The sequence below is a fragment of the Rattus norvegicus genome, chromosome 12 (assembly GCF_036323735.1).
Source record: "Rattus norvegicus strain BN/NHsdMcwi chromosome 12, GRCr8, whole genome shotgun sequence".
NCBI lineage: Eukaryota > Metazoa > Chordata > Mammalia > Rodentia > Muridae > Rattus > Rattus norvegicus.
The window spans coordinates 42,366,149-42,386,265 of NC_086030.1; the positions used below are offsets into that span (position 1 = coordinate 42,366,149).

A 20,117-nucleotide genomic window follows, 5' to 3' on the forward strand; every position below is an offset into this window, starting at 1 on the left:
GCCAAACTGCACCATCAGCCGCCGCCAGCTAATGAACCTTCCCGCTACACCGCAGCGGGTTGAATCGGCCTTTTCACGAAAGCAGGTGGCAGGGAGCTGGTGTGGCGGGGAAGGGAGGGGGGGGGACGCTTTTGTTCAGTTTTGTTTTCTTCACGAGATACTTTACCCAGTTTCTGGCAGCATTTTTTAAACAACCAAAGAGGGGTGAAGGCTGTAAAAAGCCCTGTTCTTGTGGGGCAAATCCCTTTCCTTGGCTCTCCATTTCCCCCGAGACCCAAATTAAAACGGGCCAGGCAAATTCAGTCCCCAAGGAGCTGAATTTTGATCTGACATACGTGGGCACCACGGGACCCAGAAGGGCACACCCCAGGTGACGTGCAGCTAACAAATCCATTTGGGTTCTCATTTCTCATGATGGAAGGGCAGGAAATCCGCTCACTGGAAAATAGGCACAAATACTTCACAATAGATTTCCCACCGGGGCTGTGTGGTTGAGATGGACCAAGACTCTCCTAAGGACTTCTCCCTTCTCTAGTATTAGCCTTTGCTTCGCAGCTGTGAGGCTACGGGGCTATACATCTCTAGAAAGAGTAAGAGCAGCAACTGGTTCCTGGTTCTGACACTGGCCTGGTTGAGTGGGTGCCCTGTACTCAAGCACCCAGCCACAGACCTGGTGGGTAGCTTCTTGGATTCTTCTTTCCTCCTTGCCCCTGTCTCCTTCTGCAGAATGGGATCATAGTGGCAGCTGCCTCTAGGAGTTCAGAAATGGTAGGTGGATGGGAAGGCTTATCGAGTGAGGACACAGAGCAGCTCGGTAAAGGAGAAGAGAGGAGGAAGGGAGCCCAGGCTGTCCTCAAACTCCATATATAGCCAAGGATGACCCTCAACTTTTGTTTTTGTTTTATTTTGTTTTGAATATGAATGGGTGTTTTGCATGACTGCATGTCTGTGTACCGTGTGTGTGTGTGTGTGTGTGTGTGTGTGTGTGTGTGTGTGTGCGTGCGTGCGCGCGCGCGCGCGCGCACGCATGCACGTGCATATGTCTGATCTCTATGGAGGCCAGAAAAGAGCATTGGATCCGCTAGGGACTGAACTATGTTGGTTTTGGGAATTAAACCCAGGTCTTCTGAAGGAGCAGCAAGTGCTCTTAACCACTGAGCCATCTCTCCAGCCCCATTTCATATTTTAAATTTGTTTAAAAATTAGATCTGTTTATTTTAATTTTGTGTGTATGAAACTTCGTGTGTGTGTGTGTGTGTGTGTGTGTGTGTGTGTGTGTATGCCACATCTGTTCCTGGTGTGCAAGGGGTTCAGAAGAGGTCACAGGATCCCCTGGAACTGGAGTTGCAGACAGTTGTGAGTTGTAGGTGTTAGGACCTAAACCCAGGTCCTCCAGAGGAGCAGCTGGCGCTCTTAGTCACTAAGCCATCCCTACCCCAAACCTTCATCTTCTGCCACTCCTTCCTCTGCTTCCAAGTTCTGGGTTGATAAGCTTGCTTGCCAGGCCTGGTTAATGTAGTGCGGGGCATGGAAGCCAGGGTTTTATGAATGCAAATATTCTACCAACTGAACTTCTCCCCAAGTCTCACTTTTTGGAGACTTCACTATATAGCCAAGGTGACTTCCAACTTCCCATCCTCCTGTCTCAGCCTTCTGAGTGCTAGAAGGATAGGTGCACATCACTCCATCCTGGACACATATATGGAAACAGTGCTTTGCACCCAGAAAGATCTGAACGGGCTCTGAGCTGCTACCTCATCTCAAAGAGAAGTACTCAGGCTGTCAGTCTTCTAGGGAGAGGTGTGAACTCCCGCCCACTACCTGAAAGGAGCCCAACGGTCCAAAAGAGGTCTTAGCAAATGCTACTGAGACAGCTCCAATCATGGGGGACCCTGGGCCCTCACAGAATGTCTTCCTTTGTCTCTTGACCCTTTGCTGTATGCATTTATAGGAATGGAAGAAGAAAGCCTACCCTGCAGGGAAGCAACTCCATGAAGAGCACGAACATGGGACATGAATGTGGCTGAGCCTTAGTGAGCTCTGGCTGTCTGTCCCTCAGACAGTCTTCCCTTCTGTCTGACACCCTGCACTGCACAGAACAGACTTACAGTCAATTTAAAGCCTACAAACTTGCCGGCAGGAAGAGATAAATGACAGATGACTCAGTGAGCAACCCACATGCTGGACAAGACGGAGGACCAGACTTTGGATTCTCGGCATCCACATACATAATGTTGAATGGATGTAGCATCCCCACCTGTGACCCCAGTATGAGGGAGACAGAGACAGGGGATCCCAGGAGCAAACTGGGTGCCTAGACTGGCTGAGTCAACGGGCTCTGAGTTCAAGCAAAGGACCCTATGTCAATACATAAGGTTGTGTGTGATTGAGGAAGGCAGCTGACATTAACTTTAAGCCTACACACACACACACACACACACACACGCGTACATACATATACACACATATACACATACATGCACATATACACACACAGACACATACATCCACAGATATACACAACATAGACACATACATACATACAGAGACACATACATACATACTGTCACATACACACATACACACACATACAGACACATACATACACAACACAGATACATACACACATACAGAGACACACACATACATACTGCCACATACACACACATACACACACATACACACACATACATACTGTCACATACACACACATACATGCACACACATATACACATACAGACACATACATCCACAGACATACACAACACAGACATACACACATACACATGCACACATACATACACACAGAGACACACGCATACATACACACACATACACATACAGACACATACATCCACAGACATACACAACACACACACATACGTACACATATACACACACATACATGCACACACATACACACATATGTACACATATACACACACATACATACATACACAACGCACACACATACGTACGCATATACACACACACACATACATACACTCACATACACACCTATATGTGCTAATAAAAGAATAGGCGGACTTTACAGAATGTTCTAGATTTTGGCAGGGATTTAGGTTTCACGGTTCTGCACATTAGTCAAGAAGCGAAAGGTAAACTCATAACGCGTGCGTCTCACTCTGCAAATCTAAGATAAAAGGAAGAAATGTGAGCAAAAATCGGATACCAGTTGATGCTGTGCACACTGAAGGTTTTGAACTAAAATGGCTCACTCCCGTGATTTAGTTTAATTTCGTCTGTTACAGTAATGATTATAGCTAGATGGAGTGGATGGGGAGAGGGTTATGTGGACAGACCAATAGATCGCCTGAAAGAATGGACAGACAGACAGATGAACACGTGACAGGGAAGACACACAGGCAGAAATTTTGGTCTAATTCTTCTGTGTTTACTTGATATCTTAAGTGTTTAGTGATAAAACGCTGGTCAGGGCTTGTGGGTGACTTGAATGCTTAGCCAGACCTGAGCGCAAAACCAAGAAAGAGGTCATCTTTCTATAGAAAACCCACACAGGGGCTCAGTCTTCAGAGATCAGGGTTACGAATCTACCTGTCTGCTCATTACTAAAGGCCAAGGAATAAAGCAGGGCTGGCCAATGAATCCGAGGAAGCTTTTGTCCCATCCTAGAGTCACAGGCTATTGGAGACATGTAGACATCTGCTTTCTAACAAGCTCCCTTGGAAGTATAAATACTGCTGAAAGGTAGATGAGGGTACCACACACAATGATGACGACGACGATGATGGTGATGATGATGATGGGTGATGATAAACATGTAGAAGCCTGGAATTAATTATATAGCTGAGTAGTGAGGCACACTTGGTGAGATCGAAGCATTGAGATCAACCAACAGCACCCCGAAATAATTAACTAAATAAAAATATAAATTCCATGAAGGACCTGAGCAGAGATTTCTCCAAGGAAGGCACCCGTGTGGTCAACAGGCCCATGAAGAAAGAGTCAACTTCACTTTCTGGGGAAATGCAGGGCAATCTCACCCGGGGCTGTCACCTCACACCTGCTCGGATGGCCGCTATCACAATGACATGAGATAACAGGTGCTGGAGAGGAGGTGAAGAAAGGGGAACCCTCTCGGCCTCTGGTGGGGATACGGTTTGGCACAGTCATCATGGGAAACATCGCAGAGTTCCTTCAAAAGCTAAAAATAAAAGCACTGTGTGGCCCAGCAGTCCCTTGCTGGGTCTGTATCCAAAAAGAATGGAATTGGTGACTGGATTCCCATGCCCAATGGGACCAGAGCCTAGAAATTGAAACGACCTAAGCCTGTGGGTGGGTGGATAGATAAAGAGAATGTGGAGTGCGTGTATAGTGGAGTACTATTCAAACTTCAAAAAGAAGAGACATCCTCTCGTTTGAGACACCGTGAGTGAACCTAGAGGGAAAGAAGCCAGACCCAGGAAAATAGACTGTAAGACATCACTTCCTAGGTGGAGTCTAAAATGATCCAACTTCCAGCTGAGAGAATAGAGTGGTGGCTGCCATGGGCTGGAGGAAGAGGAGCAGAGAGATGTTGGTCAATGAATAGAGCATTCTAGACATGCAAGAGAAATGGGCTCTGGAAAGACCCAGACCAGCATGATATAGAGTTGGTGGGAGATGCCCAGGGTGATGGCGATGAGCAGAGGGTAAGAACTAAGTGTTCCTAGGGGATCAAGGGGTGGGGAGGGAGGAGCAGAGAGGGGATGGGTAGAACAAGGGAAGAGGAGAGGAGAGGAAAGAGGAGGGGAAGGGGAGGGAATGGGTAGAACAAGGGAAGAGGAGGGGAGGGGAAAGAGGAAGGGGAGGAGAGTGAGGAACAGAAATGAGAGGATAGAGTAGGAGAAGGAAGGTGGAGGGGAAAAGAGAAAAAGAGAAGAAAACAGTAGTTTGCACAGGCGATGTGTTGACTGTCTTATTGGCCTGTTTCATATTCTATTTATCAAAGCTTTATGTTATACACATCTATATATGAACATCTTGTTAATTGCACCTCAGTGAAGATGGTAAAAGTGTAGATGGATGAGGAACAACTCACAGCGTCCTCTCAAGAAGGCAAGTGCCCAAAGGCAGGGGTAGGGAGACAGGAGGGGGTGATTCTGCAGGTAAGAAAGAGGGGAGCTATCGAAGGATCCCATCTGCTCCCCAACATCCCAGATGGAGTCTCTGCAGACGACCTCTGTTTAACAACATCAGTCGCAGCTTGGCTTTCCTTTCAGAACCTCACTCTTGTTTGAGATAAACATGCTTCCCCCTGGGGCAGCTGGAAATGGAAGGACTGCTGCACAAAAAAAAGTCCCAGGTCCCTTCTCTGTAACCAGGCATTCAGTTGACCTCTAGCCACAAGCAGAGAAAGTAAGAGTGCTAAGCCAGACATGTGTGGTCAGAGGCTGAAAACTGATTTACAAGCAGTAAGAAAAGAATAGAGGCAGGAACTCTCATAAAGAAGAAATGAAACATTGGAAGTGCCCAGCCCAACGAATCCCTTGAAATTGTTGGATTTTCCCCTATGTATATACTGCGAGTATTTCAGATCTTTCTTGGTTTCATTTGAGAGGGGGGGAGGGAGGGAGAGGGGAGGAAGGGAGAAAGGGAGAGAGAGAGAGGGAGAGAGAGAGAGAGAGAGAGAGAGAGAGAGAGAGAGAGAGAGAGAGAGAGACTGATTTTATGTGCCCTGGCTGTCCTGGAACTTGCTATGTAGACCAGGCTGGCCTCAAACTCAGAGATTTGCCTGCCTCTACCCTCAAAGTGCTAGCATTAAAGATGTCCACCTGTCACTTTCATTGGTGACTTTAAGAACTGGTAGGGACACTGGAAAGCACGGCCAAGCAGAGGTGGAAGACAACAGTCCCATATAATGTGACCAGGCTGAGTGCCTCCAAGACTGTCACTGGGATGGGAGCCAGGGGGAGGGTTCTAACTTGTCTACGAAGTCCTAAGCTACAAACTTCCCCACTCTGTCTGGCTGAGGACAGCTCAAAATCTCCAAATGTCTACCTTGGGGAGCACTTCCCATTAAAAGAGCAAAGAAACTCAGGTAGTGTCACTCCTCCAACCTGCTCTCCGAAGACACCACAGACCCCAAAGTGTCGACCCACACAATTGGCCAGCTCCTGGTAAGACTCCATCGACACAAGCTGTGCATCCTGAACTCCCAAATCCAAAATGCTCCACAGCCTGAAGCCTTCTGAGAGCTGACAAGGTGACACCCTGAGTAGAAAGTCACACAGTCCTTGCAATCAAATGTACAAGGTACAAGGCCAGCAAGATGGCTCAGCAGATAAAGGTGCTTGTCAAAGCCTAGAGACATGAGTTCCACCCCTGGAACCCACATAAAGGCAAAAGGGAAAAAATTGGCTTCTAGACGTTGTCCTTAGACCATCACACACAAACATGTTGTGGTATGCACACACACACACACACACACACACACAAATTATTATAATAATGTTTTGAAGTTGGTAGAGCTCAGAGTGTGTCACAATGACAGAGCACTTGTTTAGCGTGTGCAAAGGCCCTGAGGTCAGTCCCCGGGAAACAAACAAGACCAATTATGTAATTAAGTGTGTAAATTAATAATACAAAGAACCCACAGCCACTATGAAAATACTATGCGGTGTTCCCTTCGGGCTACATGGACAAGGCATTGAGACACAAATGAATCTCGGGTATGGAGTTGAAATCTCTTAAATACGTGCAGTAAACCAAAATGCACAAAACCTCCAAGCCTCAAGGGCTTCTGGACTTGAACATTTTGGGTGAGGGATATTCAATCTAGACCTCTGTGGCAGAAAGGCCACCAGTGCTCAGGGACATTCTGTAGAAGAGAAGCAAGAAACACAGGGGTATCGTGCGTGCGTGCGTGTGTGTGTGTGTGCACGTGTGTGCCTCAAGTTCAAATACCTGTAGAAAGGGGTTCCTCATCATCCCATCTCACCCTATAGAGATTCTTCTTCACCCTCACCTTGCCTTTCAGAGCAGGAGTTCCTCTTTATCCCCTGTCACCCTATAAAAGTGGGTTCCTCTGCACCCCTTTCACCTTGTAGGCGGGGGACTCCTCTCCATCCCACTCATCCTATAAAGGGGGTTCCTCTGCACCCTCTCACCCTCTAGAAAGGGGTTCCTTTCCATCCCTCACTCTATAGAAGGGAGTCCCTCTTACCTCCATCACCCTATATAAGAGGACTCCCCGGGGGAAACCTTGGTCACAGAGAGGATTCTGCATCTCAGTCATTTCTGGGACCCTGACAGGTGCAATGAGGCTTCACTGAGGTGAGCACCTGTTTCATCACCCGGCACAGTCAGCCTAGGACATCACTGTGGCTCGGTGCTATGCTGCCTTTCTGTGTGAGTGTACACCCTGGGAGCCTGCCTTTCCTTCCTTCAGTCACGTGCCTCAGCTGCAAACCCGGCCCAGATCCGACCTAGGACTCACATTGCAAGTATGCAACATTACATGTGTTTCCCTGAACTATATGCCCTAGGGTTCCGCCTTGCAACAGGCCCAAAGTGAGGTCTTTAACTGGCTGTGATGGGAAATAAACTTTCTCCTCCCTAAGGTGAGGGAGTTTTGAGAGTGCCAGGTTTTTTTTGTTGCAATACCGCAAAACGGACTTAAAACATTTCACTGTAGCACTGGCCCTGGTCAGCCGCAAATATCTTCCCTTCCAAAGTCAAGACAGGTATTCCATGAGCTAGGGGAGCCACAGGACTACCCAGGGCTCCCCCAGTTTCAGTGTCTGTCATCTATACTTGAGCCCCAATTCCTCTGTATGTTGCCTCATCCTTACTTTAATTAAGGCGGAAGAAGAATAAAACGACAGATCAAAACCTTTCCAGAAAGAGTCCATGGACCTCAGTGTCCTCTTTTGCAATAGGGGAAGGGGGGGGGGAGGTGGACTAGAAGCTGTCCCCCTGCTGTCTCTTCTATCTCAATAGCCAAGCTCCAGGAGCAGTTCTCACGATGTCACTCTGCTCCCCCACCCCCACCCCCCTACTCCTCTCAAGCTTACTCTTCAAGACCCTGCGCACCGCTTCCCTTCTCAAAACACATTCAACCCCTATCCTTCCGGAAGCTACTGTGACCCCCTCCATAAAACCTCCCCTGACCCCTGTCATCCCAGCCCCGGACTCTTCAATTCCCAGAACTTCCCAAGCTGTCTGACTATTCCATGGACACAGAGGCCAAGTTCAAGGCAGGAACCGCAGCGAAAAGCAGGGCATAGGGTTGTCTCTGGAAGCAATGGAGTCCCAACCCTTCTAGAGGCTGAGCTGGCATGCGCAGGCACAGAATAGCTGCTGTCTGTGCACGGTCTCCATCGTATCACTTTTTCCGGAGGCCCAACCAAGTGCTATGTGGCAGTCATTTCTCTTCAGTCACCTGGGAATTAACCAGCTTTCCTCCTTGCTAATCTCCTTCTTTCCTTCCTTCCTTCCTTCCTTCCTTCCTTCCTTCCTTCCTTCCTTCCTCTCCTTCTCTCCTCTTCCCTTTCTTTCTCTCCCCTCCTATTAACTTAATCTTATTCTCCAGCACCAATAACATTTCTGAGATCATAGCACCAGCACCTAGTGTGAGTCCGTGCATCCTCTAAAATCAGCTCCCCAGCCGCGCTCACTTCTTAGGACTTGAGGAACACTGACTGTGAGAAGCTTTTGTTTTGTTTTGTTTTGTTTTGTTTTGTTTTGTTTTGTTTTACTGAAGTCCCCGCCCCTTTCTAAGCCACCTTGGTGATGTGCGCACTGTCACAAGAAGCTGGAAACAGGCAGTTTACATGGTTTAATTTTTTTCCCCAACTCTCCCATATTTATATAAGCGGTGATGGCTCCTGTAACAGGATACCATAAATGAATACCGGGGATCAGCTAAGTCACTGTCCTGTTTTTCCAAACACAGAATCAGAGGAGAGGGAGCAAAGCGGCGTGGGGAGACAGTCCAGAAGCAAGCTTTGTGTTAGAGCTGTGCAGCCCTCCAGAGCCCTGCCTCTCTCTCTCTCCCTTCTTCCAGAATTCATCCCTCCTCCTCCTCCTAGAGTCAGCTGTCACCGGGTGTGTGGAGGACAGGAAACAGAATTACAAGATTAACAGTGAGCCGCCCTTTATCACAGTTGACTCCAAGAGCCACAGTCCTTGCTTGTCACTACCTACTGCGACCTGGGGGCTGGGACAACAGCCCAAAATAAATTCTGAACAAACTTAGAACTGACAGTGCCAGGGAGATTTCCCCTGGATCAGGGAAAGTGTCCTGAGAATAGACTAGGATCCAGATTCCTTGCCTGTATTTTTCTCAAGTAATTTTGGCAAGACCCTTAAAACATGTAGGCTACACTTATTTGTGCCCATTTCACAGGTGGGAACATCGAGTCTCTGGAAGGTTAGCTCACTTTCCCAGAGCCTCACTGTGACTGACACAGGGCCAAGGATAACCCCGGCTTTGATTGACCTTGAAACTGTCACTTCGACCATTTTGCTTCCTCCATCATAGTCCCTAATCCCTCAGAAGGTCTAGCCTTCTCTCAGTTTCCCAGCAAAAGTCCTCATGTGGCCACAAAGACCTGTGGCTCTTAGCTGAGAGACTGGCTCCAACCCAGAGGTGACCAGCCCCTCCTTTTCCCTCCTTACTCCAACCTTTCTCTTCTCACCCTCTCTTTTTCTCCCCCTGCACCCTCTCTTTCCTCCTTTTCCATTTGACAGCTGGACAGACAGAGACCCAGTCAAACAGGAATAAGAGTTGTGATGAGGACTGGTTGGGGTATCCATGTGTCCTAGCTTTCAAACGTCTGACCCTTCCCCCACAGTCTGACACCTGTCCCCACGAGCTTCCAAAGAGTAGGTCCGGCAGGGGAAGATCCTTAAAGGAAGGAAGAGTCATGAGAAACCCACTGATGTTGACAGCTGGCCAAGGGAGGGAGGGGAAGCGTCAGACACAAACTGAGCACAGGTCCCAGGGCTACAAACAAGAAAAAGCAAACAGATTCAGAGCAGACAGAGACAGTGGGGAGCAGAGCCTGAATGGAAGGGTATTGCCTGTCGTGGTAAGAGGGCTGGACCTCCCTCCATGGTGATAACAATCTGGAGAGTCCCCAAGTGTGCAGTGAGATCTTGTGTGTTCATGGTTTCCAAGCGTCTCGGTGGGACTGTCTGGAGAAGACTCCAAAGGAGAAGGGGACTGCATGCAGTATAAGCCAAGAAGCTCCCGCTGTCAAGGAGGACCCAATGAGAAGAACCTGGCCAGAAGGGGAGCTTGCAGTAGAACTGAGCTTTATCATGTGCGAGACCCTGAGTTCTTAGCACAGAAAGAGATACACTTGGTGGACCTGGTGAAGCTGGAGAGGAGGGTGCCTCCTGACCCTTTCAATCCACCGTGCCCCTGTAGGAAGAATGGAATTGGTGGGAGATAGATGCTAGACCCTCTGGTGACCCGTGCTTTACAAGGTAGCCCAGTTTAGACCTTCACCTTCTCAGACACGGCTTCAGCAACGGCTGCGGCTATCTCTACAGCGAAGTCACCATCGGTGTGGAATGTGACTCTGAACTTGGCTCTCGGGGGACCCCAAAGGGTTGTACCATTTCTGCTTCGACGGGATTTTTGTCGGCACTGACTCCTCTGTCCCTAGAACTGCAGGGACTGTCAATTTCAAGATGCATTCTTGAAAATACTGAGTTTAAAAAGCCCTGGGGCTGGAGAGATAACCCGGCAGTGGAAAATATCCATTGCTCTTTACGGAGGACCTGGACTAGATTGAGAGCACCCACATGTTGGCTCACAACCTTTTATAACTCCAGTTCCTGGGGATCTGATGGCCTCTTCTGGCCTCTGAATGTACACAGTGCGCATGCAGACTTATGTGCAGGCCAAATAGCCATGCAAACAAAATAACATTTTTAATTAAGTTAATTTCACAACACAACAGTTCTGAGCACCGTGTTTAGACCCCAAGACCATGGGCTTCCATCTCTTCTCCTTATTTGGTCTCTTACCCTTCTTGGAGGGCTGTATCCTGTATCTATTGACCCTCTCTTTTCCTGTCATCCAGAGCATCATTAATGATTTCATTTTATTTCGAATCATTAAACCCAGAGACAGGGAAAAGAGAGACACACAGAAAAACAGAGAGAGAGAGAGAGAGAGAGAGAGAGAGAGAGAGAGAGAGAGAGAAGAGAGAGAGAAAGAGAGAGAGAAAGAGAGAGAGAGAAAGAGAGAGAGAGAGAATGGGTGTTTCCATGTGTGTGTGTGCCTCTGTGTGTTCATGTGTATATGTGTGTATCTGTGTGCATGTGTGTTTACCTATGTGCCTACGTGTGTTCTTGTGTGTATGTGTGAGTGCCTGTGTGTGCCTGTGTGCATGTCTGCCTGTGTGTGTATCTGTGTGCCTGTGTGTGTACCTATGTGTATGTATGGGTACCTCTGTGTGTGTGCCTGTGTGTATGTGTACCTCTGTGTGTGTATACCTGTGTGTGTGTATACTTGTGTGTGTGTCTATACCTCTGTGTGTGTGCCTGTGTGTATGTGTGGGTACCTCTGTGTGTGTGCCTGTGTGTATGTGTGGGTACCTGTGTGTGTGTATACCTGTGTGTGTGTATACCTGTGTGTGTGTATACCTGTGTATGTGTATATACCTCTGTGTGTGTGCCGGTGTGTATGTGTACCTCTGTGTGTGTATACCTGTGTGTGTATACCTGTGTGTGTATACCTGTGTGTGTGTGCCTGTGTGTATGTGTGGGTACCTCTGTGTGTGTGCCTGTGTGTATGTGTGGGTGCCTCTGTGTGTGTATACCTGTGTGTGTGTGTGTATACCTCTGTGTGAGTGCCTGTGTGCATGTCTCCCTGTGTGTGTATCTGTGTGCCTGTGTGTGTACCTATGTGTGTGTGTGGGTACCTCTGTGTGTGTGCCTGTGTGTATGTGTACCTCTGTGTATGTATACCTGTGTGTGTATACTTGTGTGTGTGTATATACCTCTGTGTATGTGCCTGTGTGTATGTGTGGGTACCTCTGTGTGTGTATACCTTGTGTGTGTATATACCTCTGGGTGTGTGTGTGTGTGGGTACCTCTGTGTGTGTATACCTTGTGTGTGTGTATACCTGTGTGTATGCCTGTGTGTGTGTGTGGGTACCTCTGTGTGTGTATACCTTGTGTGTGTGTATACCTGTGTGTGTGTGTGTGTGTGTGTGTGGGTACCTCTGTGTGTGTATACCTTGTGTGTGTGTGTGTACCTTGTGTGTGTGTGTGTGTGTGTGTGGGTACCTCTGTGTGTGTGTATATACCTCTGGGTGTGTATACCTTGTGTGTGTGTGTGTACCTGTGTGTGTGCCTGTGTGTGTGTGTGGGTACCTCTGTGTGTATACCTTGTGTGTGTGTATATACCTCTGGGTGTGTGCGCACACACACACACATTTGGCCAAGGGCATTGAGATGTGGCTTCTGATTCTCTTGCCGTGTAGCGGGTCACACTTGGAGTTGAGAGAGCAACTGACAACCTGACTGTGCTTGCTCAGTCCTCTCAGTCAGACCCAAGCGTGCACAAGTTTCTTCCAGCCCCCACCCCCCTTTATTTGTCAAATCAGCGGCTGCAACCACAGGATATGTAAAACTAGAAAATGACTTTTAGCACAGGCTCCCAACCCGCACTCCCACTTCCACCCCCAGGAAATGGAGTTGTTAACTTCTCTCTCGTTTATGGAGAGCTGTTGCCGAAAGAACAGCCTTCATCGGCTGAGATGGATGGGAAGGAGAAGGGGGAAGGTCTCAGGAGGAGGAGGGGGTGATGGGACATGATAAAGGAAGAGGAGGTCCCTAGCAGGCTAGATTCCACGGACTCCCACCCAGACATTCACACTGCAGGCTGCCTGAAAACATCCTTCCAGATCCTAAGGGTTATGAACGGAGGGGCTGGAGGCTGGGAAGATGGCTCATTCCACAAAATGCCAGCTTCGTGTGCACGAAGACATGAGTTCAAGTCCCCAGAGCCTGTGGTGAATCCAGCATGGTGAGACTCGCTTGCAATACTAGTTGTGGGTAGGTGGACACAGGAGGATCCCTGCAGCTCAATGGCCAGCCTGGCTGAGTCAGAGAGCCCAGGTTCAGGGAGAGACTCTGTCTCAAAAATAAGGTGGAGAAGGGATTGAGGGAGGTACCTGTGTTGACCCTTGATCTACGCACACACACACAAAGTGAGAGACAGACAGACAGGCAGACAGACAGGCTCAGAGAAGAAAGACCGAGATGGGAATGAGAGATCTCTTTCTCTATTGGATGTCAGGGATATTGGTGGGGGGACTTGTGGGGTGCATTGCACCCCGATTTCTCACCTTTGCATCCGAGACATCCTGTGTAACTCCAGGTCGTCACTGCCCCGAAAGCCTTTGGCGAAGGGGTTGTTCTCAATTTTCAGCTGTGTGATCTGAGAGGACGAAGGAGAGCAAGTTGGTTCACACTTGATTATCAAAAGGAGGGCCTTGGGACAAAAGTGCATAACAAGAGTCACGGGAAAGAGACCCCCGGACAACCCAGGGGATGCGACGCAATCATCACAATGATGGGCACACCACTGCAGCCGAGGCTTTGGAAATGCCTTAGATCAGACCGTTGTTGAAAGGAAGGGGAAATCTGGATTTTGTTTACTCGTTAATTGGAGTCATATTCTACACTATCATCATCTGTGTGTGTGTGTGTGTGTGTGAGCGCGCGCACACACACACACACGCACTAATGTGCACATGTGTGTGTTAGGCATTTTGCATTTCAAAGAAAATGGAAGCCTCAACATTTGGCCCCTCTTCCGTAGGAAGCCGTGAGTGTTGACATAGCGACCACACATCCCGCACAATGTGGTAATCTCCCGACAGCAGAAAACACATCTTGATCGAAGCTTTCAAAGGTCCAGCCGTGCCCCATTTCACCGTTTGCAGATAGCACTGACTGGTCCAGGTGTGTGTAAAACAGTCCAATAAACGCCAACATCTGAGGCTCCCACAGATGGTCACCGCCCCGTTTCTCCGACCCTCTGTGGTTTCCTAGGCAAGGAGGTGGGAATTCTGTCTCCAAACTCTGTGTCCCAACCCTGCGGCGGAACTGTGTGTTTCTCCGTATTTTGGTTCAAGGCCCAGCACTCTAATTTAAGCCGTCAACACATATTATATTAGAGTGAACGTAATAGCGGACCCAGGTGGTGGGCTGCATCCGTGTGGAATTTGCTAGAAGTGCTGTTTCCTAAAGGTTGTGCGTGAGCTGAGCTGTCACGTGAAGAATCACATGACAGGCACCAGCGTGTCACAACTGCTGTCAACAGTCCAGGCTTTCCCTTTAGAGCCTCCGCCTCATCTAAGAGGATCTGAAGGCTGCTTGACTTTAATCGACGTCTGTTTCTTTTTGCCTTACGTGCATATATGTTATGTATGCTATCCCGTGTGCATGCGTGCTCGTATGTTTAGGAGCATGCTTGTGGAGGCCCAAAGTTGACACTAGGTGTCTTCCTGGGTCTCTCTCCACCTGACATGCTGTGGCAGGATCTCTTCCATGAGCCTGAAGATTCAATTAGCCTAACTTCTCTGATGCTCCGGTCTCCACCTCCAGAGGGATGTGATTAGAGGGCACTCCCCCCACCACGGCCATGCAAGCTCAACATTTATGTGGGTGCTAGTGACCCAAACTCTGAACCTCTGCTGAGACAGCCCTGTCCCCGCTTTTGTTTTTCTGAGACAGAATCTCACTGTGTAGCCCAGGCTGGCCTCTAGCTGAAGGTGATTCTAACTGATTCTAACTGCTGGGATTACAGGTGTGAGGCCCCATGCCCAGCTAGGTGTCTTATTTAAATCAACTCCCCTTTTATTCGTATTTTATTAAGTATTGTTCGTGACTCTATATGACAAAGGAGAATCCAAGTGTGCCAGCGTCACTTGGTATTCAATAAAAGATGACAAACTCTCTTGGCCTCCACAGGAAGTTCTGAACCCGCCTCATGGTTGGAAAGAGAAAGTCAGTACCGCTAGAGAAGGTTCTAGAACAAGCTAGTCCTGGGCTAAAACTCCCTCATGGTAAACCAGAGAGTTCAGTGCACCCGCTTTGGAAAAAGAACTTTGCCTCCAAACCTGATAAGCCAACTTCAATCCCCAGGACCCACATAGGTGGGAGGAGAGAACTGATTCCCACAAGATAGCCTCTGCCCTGGCACATGCCATACCCAGCACACACAATAATAATAATAATAATAATAATAATAATAATAATAATAATAATAATAATAAAAACAGGTGGCCAGGTGTTAAGAGCACATACTGCTCTTGCAGGGACCTGAGTTTGGTTCCCAGCCTCTCACAGCTACCCATAACTTTAATCCCAGAGATTCAGTATCCCCTTTTGGCCTCTGTGGGCACCTGCAGCCATATGCAGTAGTCATAGTAGAAGCAGCAGCAGCAGCAGCAGTAGTAGTAGTAATAGTAGTAGTAAATTGGACTGGGTGTGCAGCTCAGTTGACAGAGAGCCTGCCTAGCATACAGAGATGTCCTGGGTTCAATTGCAGAAGCAAAAATGCACATAATGGCAGGCACCTGTGATCCCGGAGCTCAGGTAGTGGAGGCAGAAGGATTAAAAAGTTCAAGGTCATTGGCTGTATACTGAGCTGAAAGCCAGTCAAGGCTGCATGAGAGCCTATTATAGACAAACAAAATAATAATAATAATAATAATAATAATAATAATAATAATAATAACAATAACAACAACAACAACCAGATCATTTAAACCGGATGGAACAAGTCCTCTGTCCCTCATCCCCTCCCTCATCCCAGCCACTGAAGCTGACTCCCCTACCAGTTCTTGCAATGCTGAAGACAACTGAGACTGTAAATCCAGGACTCAGCCCAGAATATCACTGTCCCTTTAAAAACTTGGGACCCAAAATTGGTCCAAGAAAAAGTGAAAAACGTGGGCTTTATTTTGTCTGGGGGGAAAAAAGAGCTTCTTGCTAGACTGGAAAAAAATGGCTCAGCAATTACAGGCACTGGCTGCTCTTCCAGAGGGCCCAGGTTCAGTTCCCAGCATCCACAAGGTGGCTCACGATTGTCTGTAACTCCTGTCCCAGAGGATCTATGTCTTACTCCGAACCTTATGGGCACCAGGCAAACACATACGCCCAGACATACAAGCAGGCAAAACACACACACACATGTGGACACACCACACAGACACATACATATACACACTACAGGTATGCATGCACACACACATGCACACACACATATATGTACGCCAAACATACAAGTTTTTTCCCCCTCACACGGATGGTCTCTGTGTCACTTGAGGTCACTCACAAGTTCATCATTCCTTAATCAATACAAAACCACGATGGCAAACAGGTGTGTGGCGGTTCACACCTGTAATCCCACCATGTTCCTGAGGGGGCAGGATCATGAGACTGAGGTCCCTTACTGAGACTTGGTCTCAAAAAATGAAACAAAGAGAAAAAAACCTCATTGCATAGAATTAAAAAAAAATAAGTTAGTTATAGATATACCCTCAAACATTGATTTTAAATATATCTCCTTTCAGGCAGTGCTGGAAACAGAATCCAAGACTTCTCACACACTACTCCAGGGCTGGGATCTACGTCACGCCCACCTTACTTCTTTCAGGGATCGCATAGACCCCTCTGGGTTCTAAGTGTAAAGTATTTCTGTGGAGGGCTGGGGTGATGGGTCAGGGGCATAAGGTGCCCCTAACACAGGCATGAAGACCTGGGTTCAGATCCCACTGTTCTGGGAGTCCAGCGACAGGAGGATCCCCAGGAACTCACTGACAGGCCAGTCTAGCCAATTGGTGAGCTCTGGGTTTGGTGAGAGGCCCTGTCTCAAAGCTAAGGTGGAGCCAGTGGGATGGCTCAGCTGGGCATGGTGTTTGCCATGAAGCCTGGACACTGGAGCTCCAACTCCAAGACCAACAGGAGAGAAGGAGAGAACGGGCTCCCTCAAGTTATCCTCTGACCTCTACCTGTGGGCATGGTATGAAAGTACACACACATACACACCTCACACAGGCATACACACACAGGCATGTAAATTTGTATACATACACACACACACGTGGACACACCACACAGACACATACGTATACACACTACAGGCATGCATGCACACACACACATATATGTACACATACATACATATGTATACTCACACATGCTCCACACACACCACATAAGCACATACATATACACACCACAGGCATGCATGCACACATGCACATGTACACACACATACGTACACATACATACATAGGTGTGTATACATATGCTCCACTCACGTACACACACCACAGACACACATGCACACACACCACACAGACACACAGATACATACACACACTACAGGCATACACACACACACACACATACACACACCAGAATCATCCTTAAGAAATCCTTCTAAACAGACTCATCTGCTGCTAAAACACACTTTATTTTGCACAGAGCCTCTTACACTATAAACCACTTTATAACACACACACACACACACACACACACACACACTATAGGCTTCATGCCAGCTTATGAGCCCCCAAATCTGCACACCTGGAAGCCTACGCCTACCAGAAAAACCTCTAGGGAAACCTACTATTTACCATACAAATGCACTCCCTTCCAAAATCAGCATAAAACCGGATATCCGGGGAAGGGAGAGAGTGGGGTTTTTAGGGGGGGGATGGGGAAGGCAAATATAAATGCCAGCTCCAACCGGTGAGACAGCGGTTGTAAAAATTAATGAAAATAATTGTTGCAAATTCTTGCTTTCGTGGGGGAAAAAAAAACAACTCGTGAGGGCCAAAAACCTTAATTATGTCTCTCCATTTGGGGCTTCATTTCCTGGTCCCAACCAGAGAACTTGTACCTCATAAATATGGACTCCCTACACAAGGACTTAAGCTGCACAGAGATCCTTGGGATGGAAAAGTCAGTTAACGTTGAGGGACAAGAACGCTTGCATACACGGCCATTGTAGTAAGGACCGGGAAATGAAATGCCCCAGTGACTTGTGTTTAACACCTACATATTTCTAGGCAGTGTGCTGACAACTGCTGTAAAACCGAACAAAGACGCGTTTCCCGAGTGAACGTCGGACCTGGGGAAGATTCGAGTTTTTAAATATCTCCCCCCCACCCTGCCCGCCCGCCTCCAGGCTGTCAAACATCTGGGGAAATAACTCCCAAATCCAGCTTACAGGTCACAGCTGGGCTGAGGAAATACAGCTCATCGTTAAGGGCCCTGTGTTGGAAGGTCACGTGCCTTATCGTCTAAAAAAGGAACACTGCCACCTATGCACCCTACCTGGCACCTGGCTCCGTGCAGAATGCACCCTGAGCGCAGTGAGCTCTGTGAAACCCTTCCCAAACAGGGGCTTGCATTCCCCCAGGTATGGCCGCCTGTGCACTCACCCGGGATACTTCCCCCAAACTCATTCATCCAAGACAAAACAAGTTTGCTCTTGATTGACAAGGAACCAGGGGGAGGAAACACAAAGACCAGTATTCCTGGTGATTTTTCAACAGCAGTAAGAAGACCTAACTTTAAAGTGCTGGCCGTGAGGATTTCAATACACTCAAGGAGTGGTGCTGAACAGGCTAAGAGTTTTCCAAAAACACCACAGTTCTGAACAGAGCTGACCTGAGAGCAAACTGACCCGTGGCTAGATCCAGGCCATTGCCCTGCCATCTAGGATGGTTCTGGGGATTATCTGGGGGTAATCCTAGCAAGGACCCCATGAAATCCCCAAGGACCTCATAATGCTATTGTGATTTCCATTTTACAGATGGGAAACTGAGTTAGATCCTGACTCTGAATCTGAGTACAAGTCCCCCAGTGGTGTCCAGCCCTTAATCCAAATGATGTTATCATCTCAGTGGGCTTACCTATGCCCTCAGCTGACTCAACACCGGCTCCAGCTGGGACAATAAAGGGAGAGACGCTGTCCACAAATCATAAGAGACCATGGCCCACTTATCTAAGGCACAGGTCCTACATCCACTTGAGGAATGTTTTCAAGGGTCTTGACCTTGACTGGGAAATGTATCTCTTTAGGGCTCTTCCCACAGAAAATTAATGACTTTGGGGGCTTGACAGGTAAGAAATAAGAGAGATCCTGTGGGAGATGGAGCAGCAGAAACTCATCTCCCGTTGTGCACGTACAAAATCCGCCCACTTGCCTAAAAAGGCACTTGGACTACAGTCCCAGACCCAACTAATACTGAAAGTAATTCCTGTAGGGCTTCAATGGACTCATCAAACAAACATGTGCAGCTGGAGACCCACACTGACAGGCCTGTGACAGTTTAGACCCATAGACCCTTAGACTGTGCTGAAAACTCATACATGGCTCAGCAGATAAGCCTGAGGACCCAAGTTCAATTCCCAGAGTCCCCCAAAAGATAGAAAGAACCAGCTCCCATGAGTTGTCGTCTAAACTCAACAAGCACACTCTAGCATAATGTATGATCCCCTCCCCTGACACACAGTCCACATACACAGAACTATGGCAGTGTTGGAGGTATGTCTGTATGTCCCACATGATATAGCAGTCAGTCGTCAAAGGGCACCAGAAATGCAGCTCAGAGGCAGGATGTATTCTTAGCGGTATTCCAAGCTATAAGTTCCAACCCAAGCATGCTCAAAAAACAAACAAGCAGTAAGTGCATACTGTATAAAGCAAAAAGCAAAGAGGACAGGAGGGACAGGGACAGTGGATGTCTGCTGTCCTGCATGTGTGTGTGTTATTATATTGCCATGACACAAAACTCAGAACATGCCAAGTCATTTTATATGTACACATATACACACACCGCCGCCGCCGCCGCCACCATCACCACACACATCCTCTATGAACTTAGGCTTGCCTGAGGGCGAGGTGGACCAGATATTTGTGGCTCTTGTGTCTGCCTTGGGATCCTTTAAGGCCACAGCTAAACAAGGGCTTGCAGAGCCGGCGAGGAAGCCAATATCATGGCGCGTGTGACATATAGTTTCCCTAAATCACAGCAACTGACCTCGCCATTTTGCCCTTACTGGGGTCAGCTCTGTTCCTTCCCTTTAAAAAAAAAAAAAGTAATCGT

At 48.0% G+C, this 20,117-nt stretch overlaps 1 protein-coding gene across 5 annotated transcripts in view; it reads right to left on the reverse strand.

Annotated features, from left to right (window-relative positions):
- Tbx5 (T-box transcription factor 5) overlaps positions 1-20,117 on the reverse strand; it is a 56,798-nt gene that overhangs the window by 23,223 nt on the left and 13,458 nt on the right. For all 5 annotated transcript variants that reach the window (XM_008769230.4, XM_039089491.2, XM_017598339.3 and 2 more), the window contains 1 exon segment: positions 13,332-13,423. In XM_008769230.4, the coding sequence (XP_008767452.1) occupies positions 13,332-13,423 (92 nt within the window).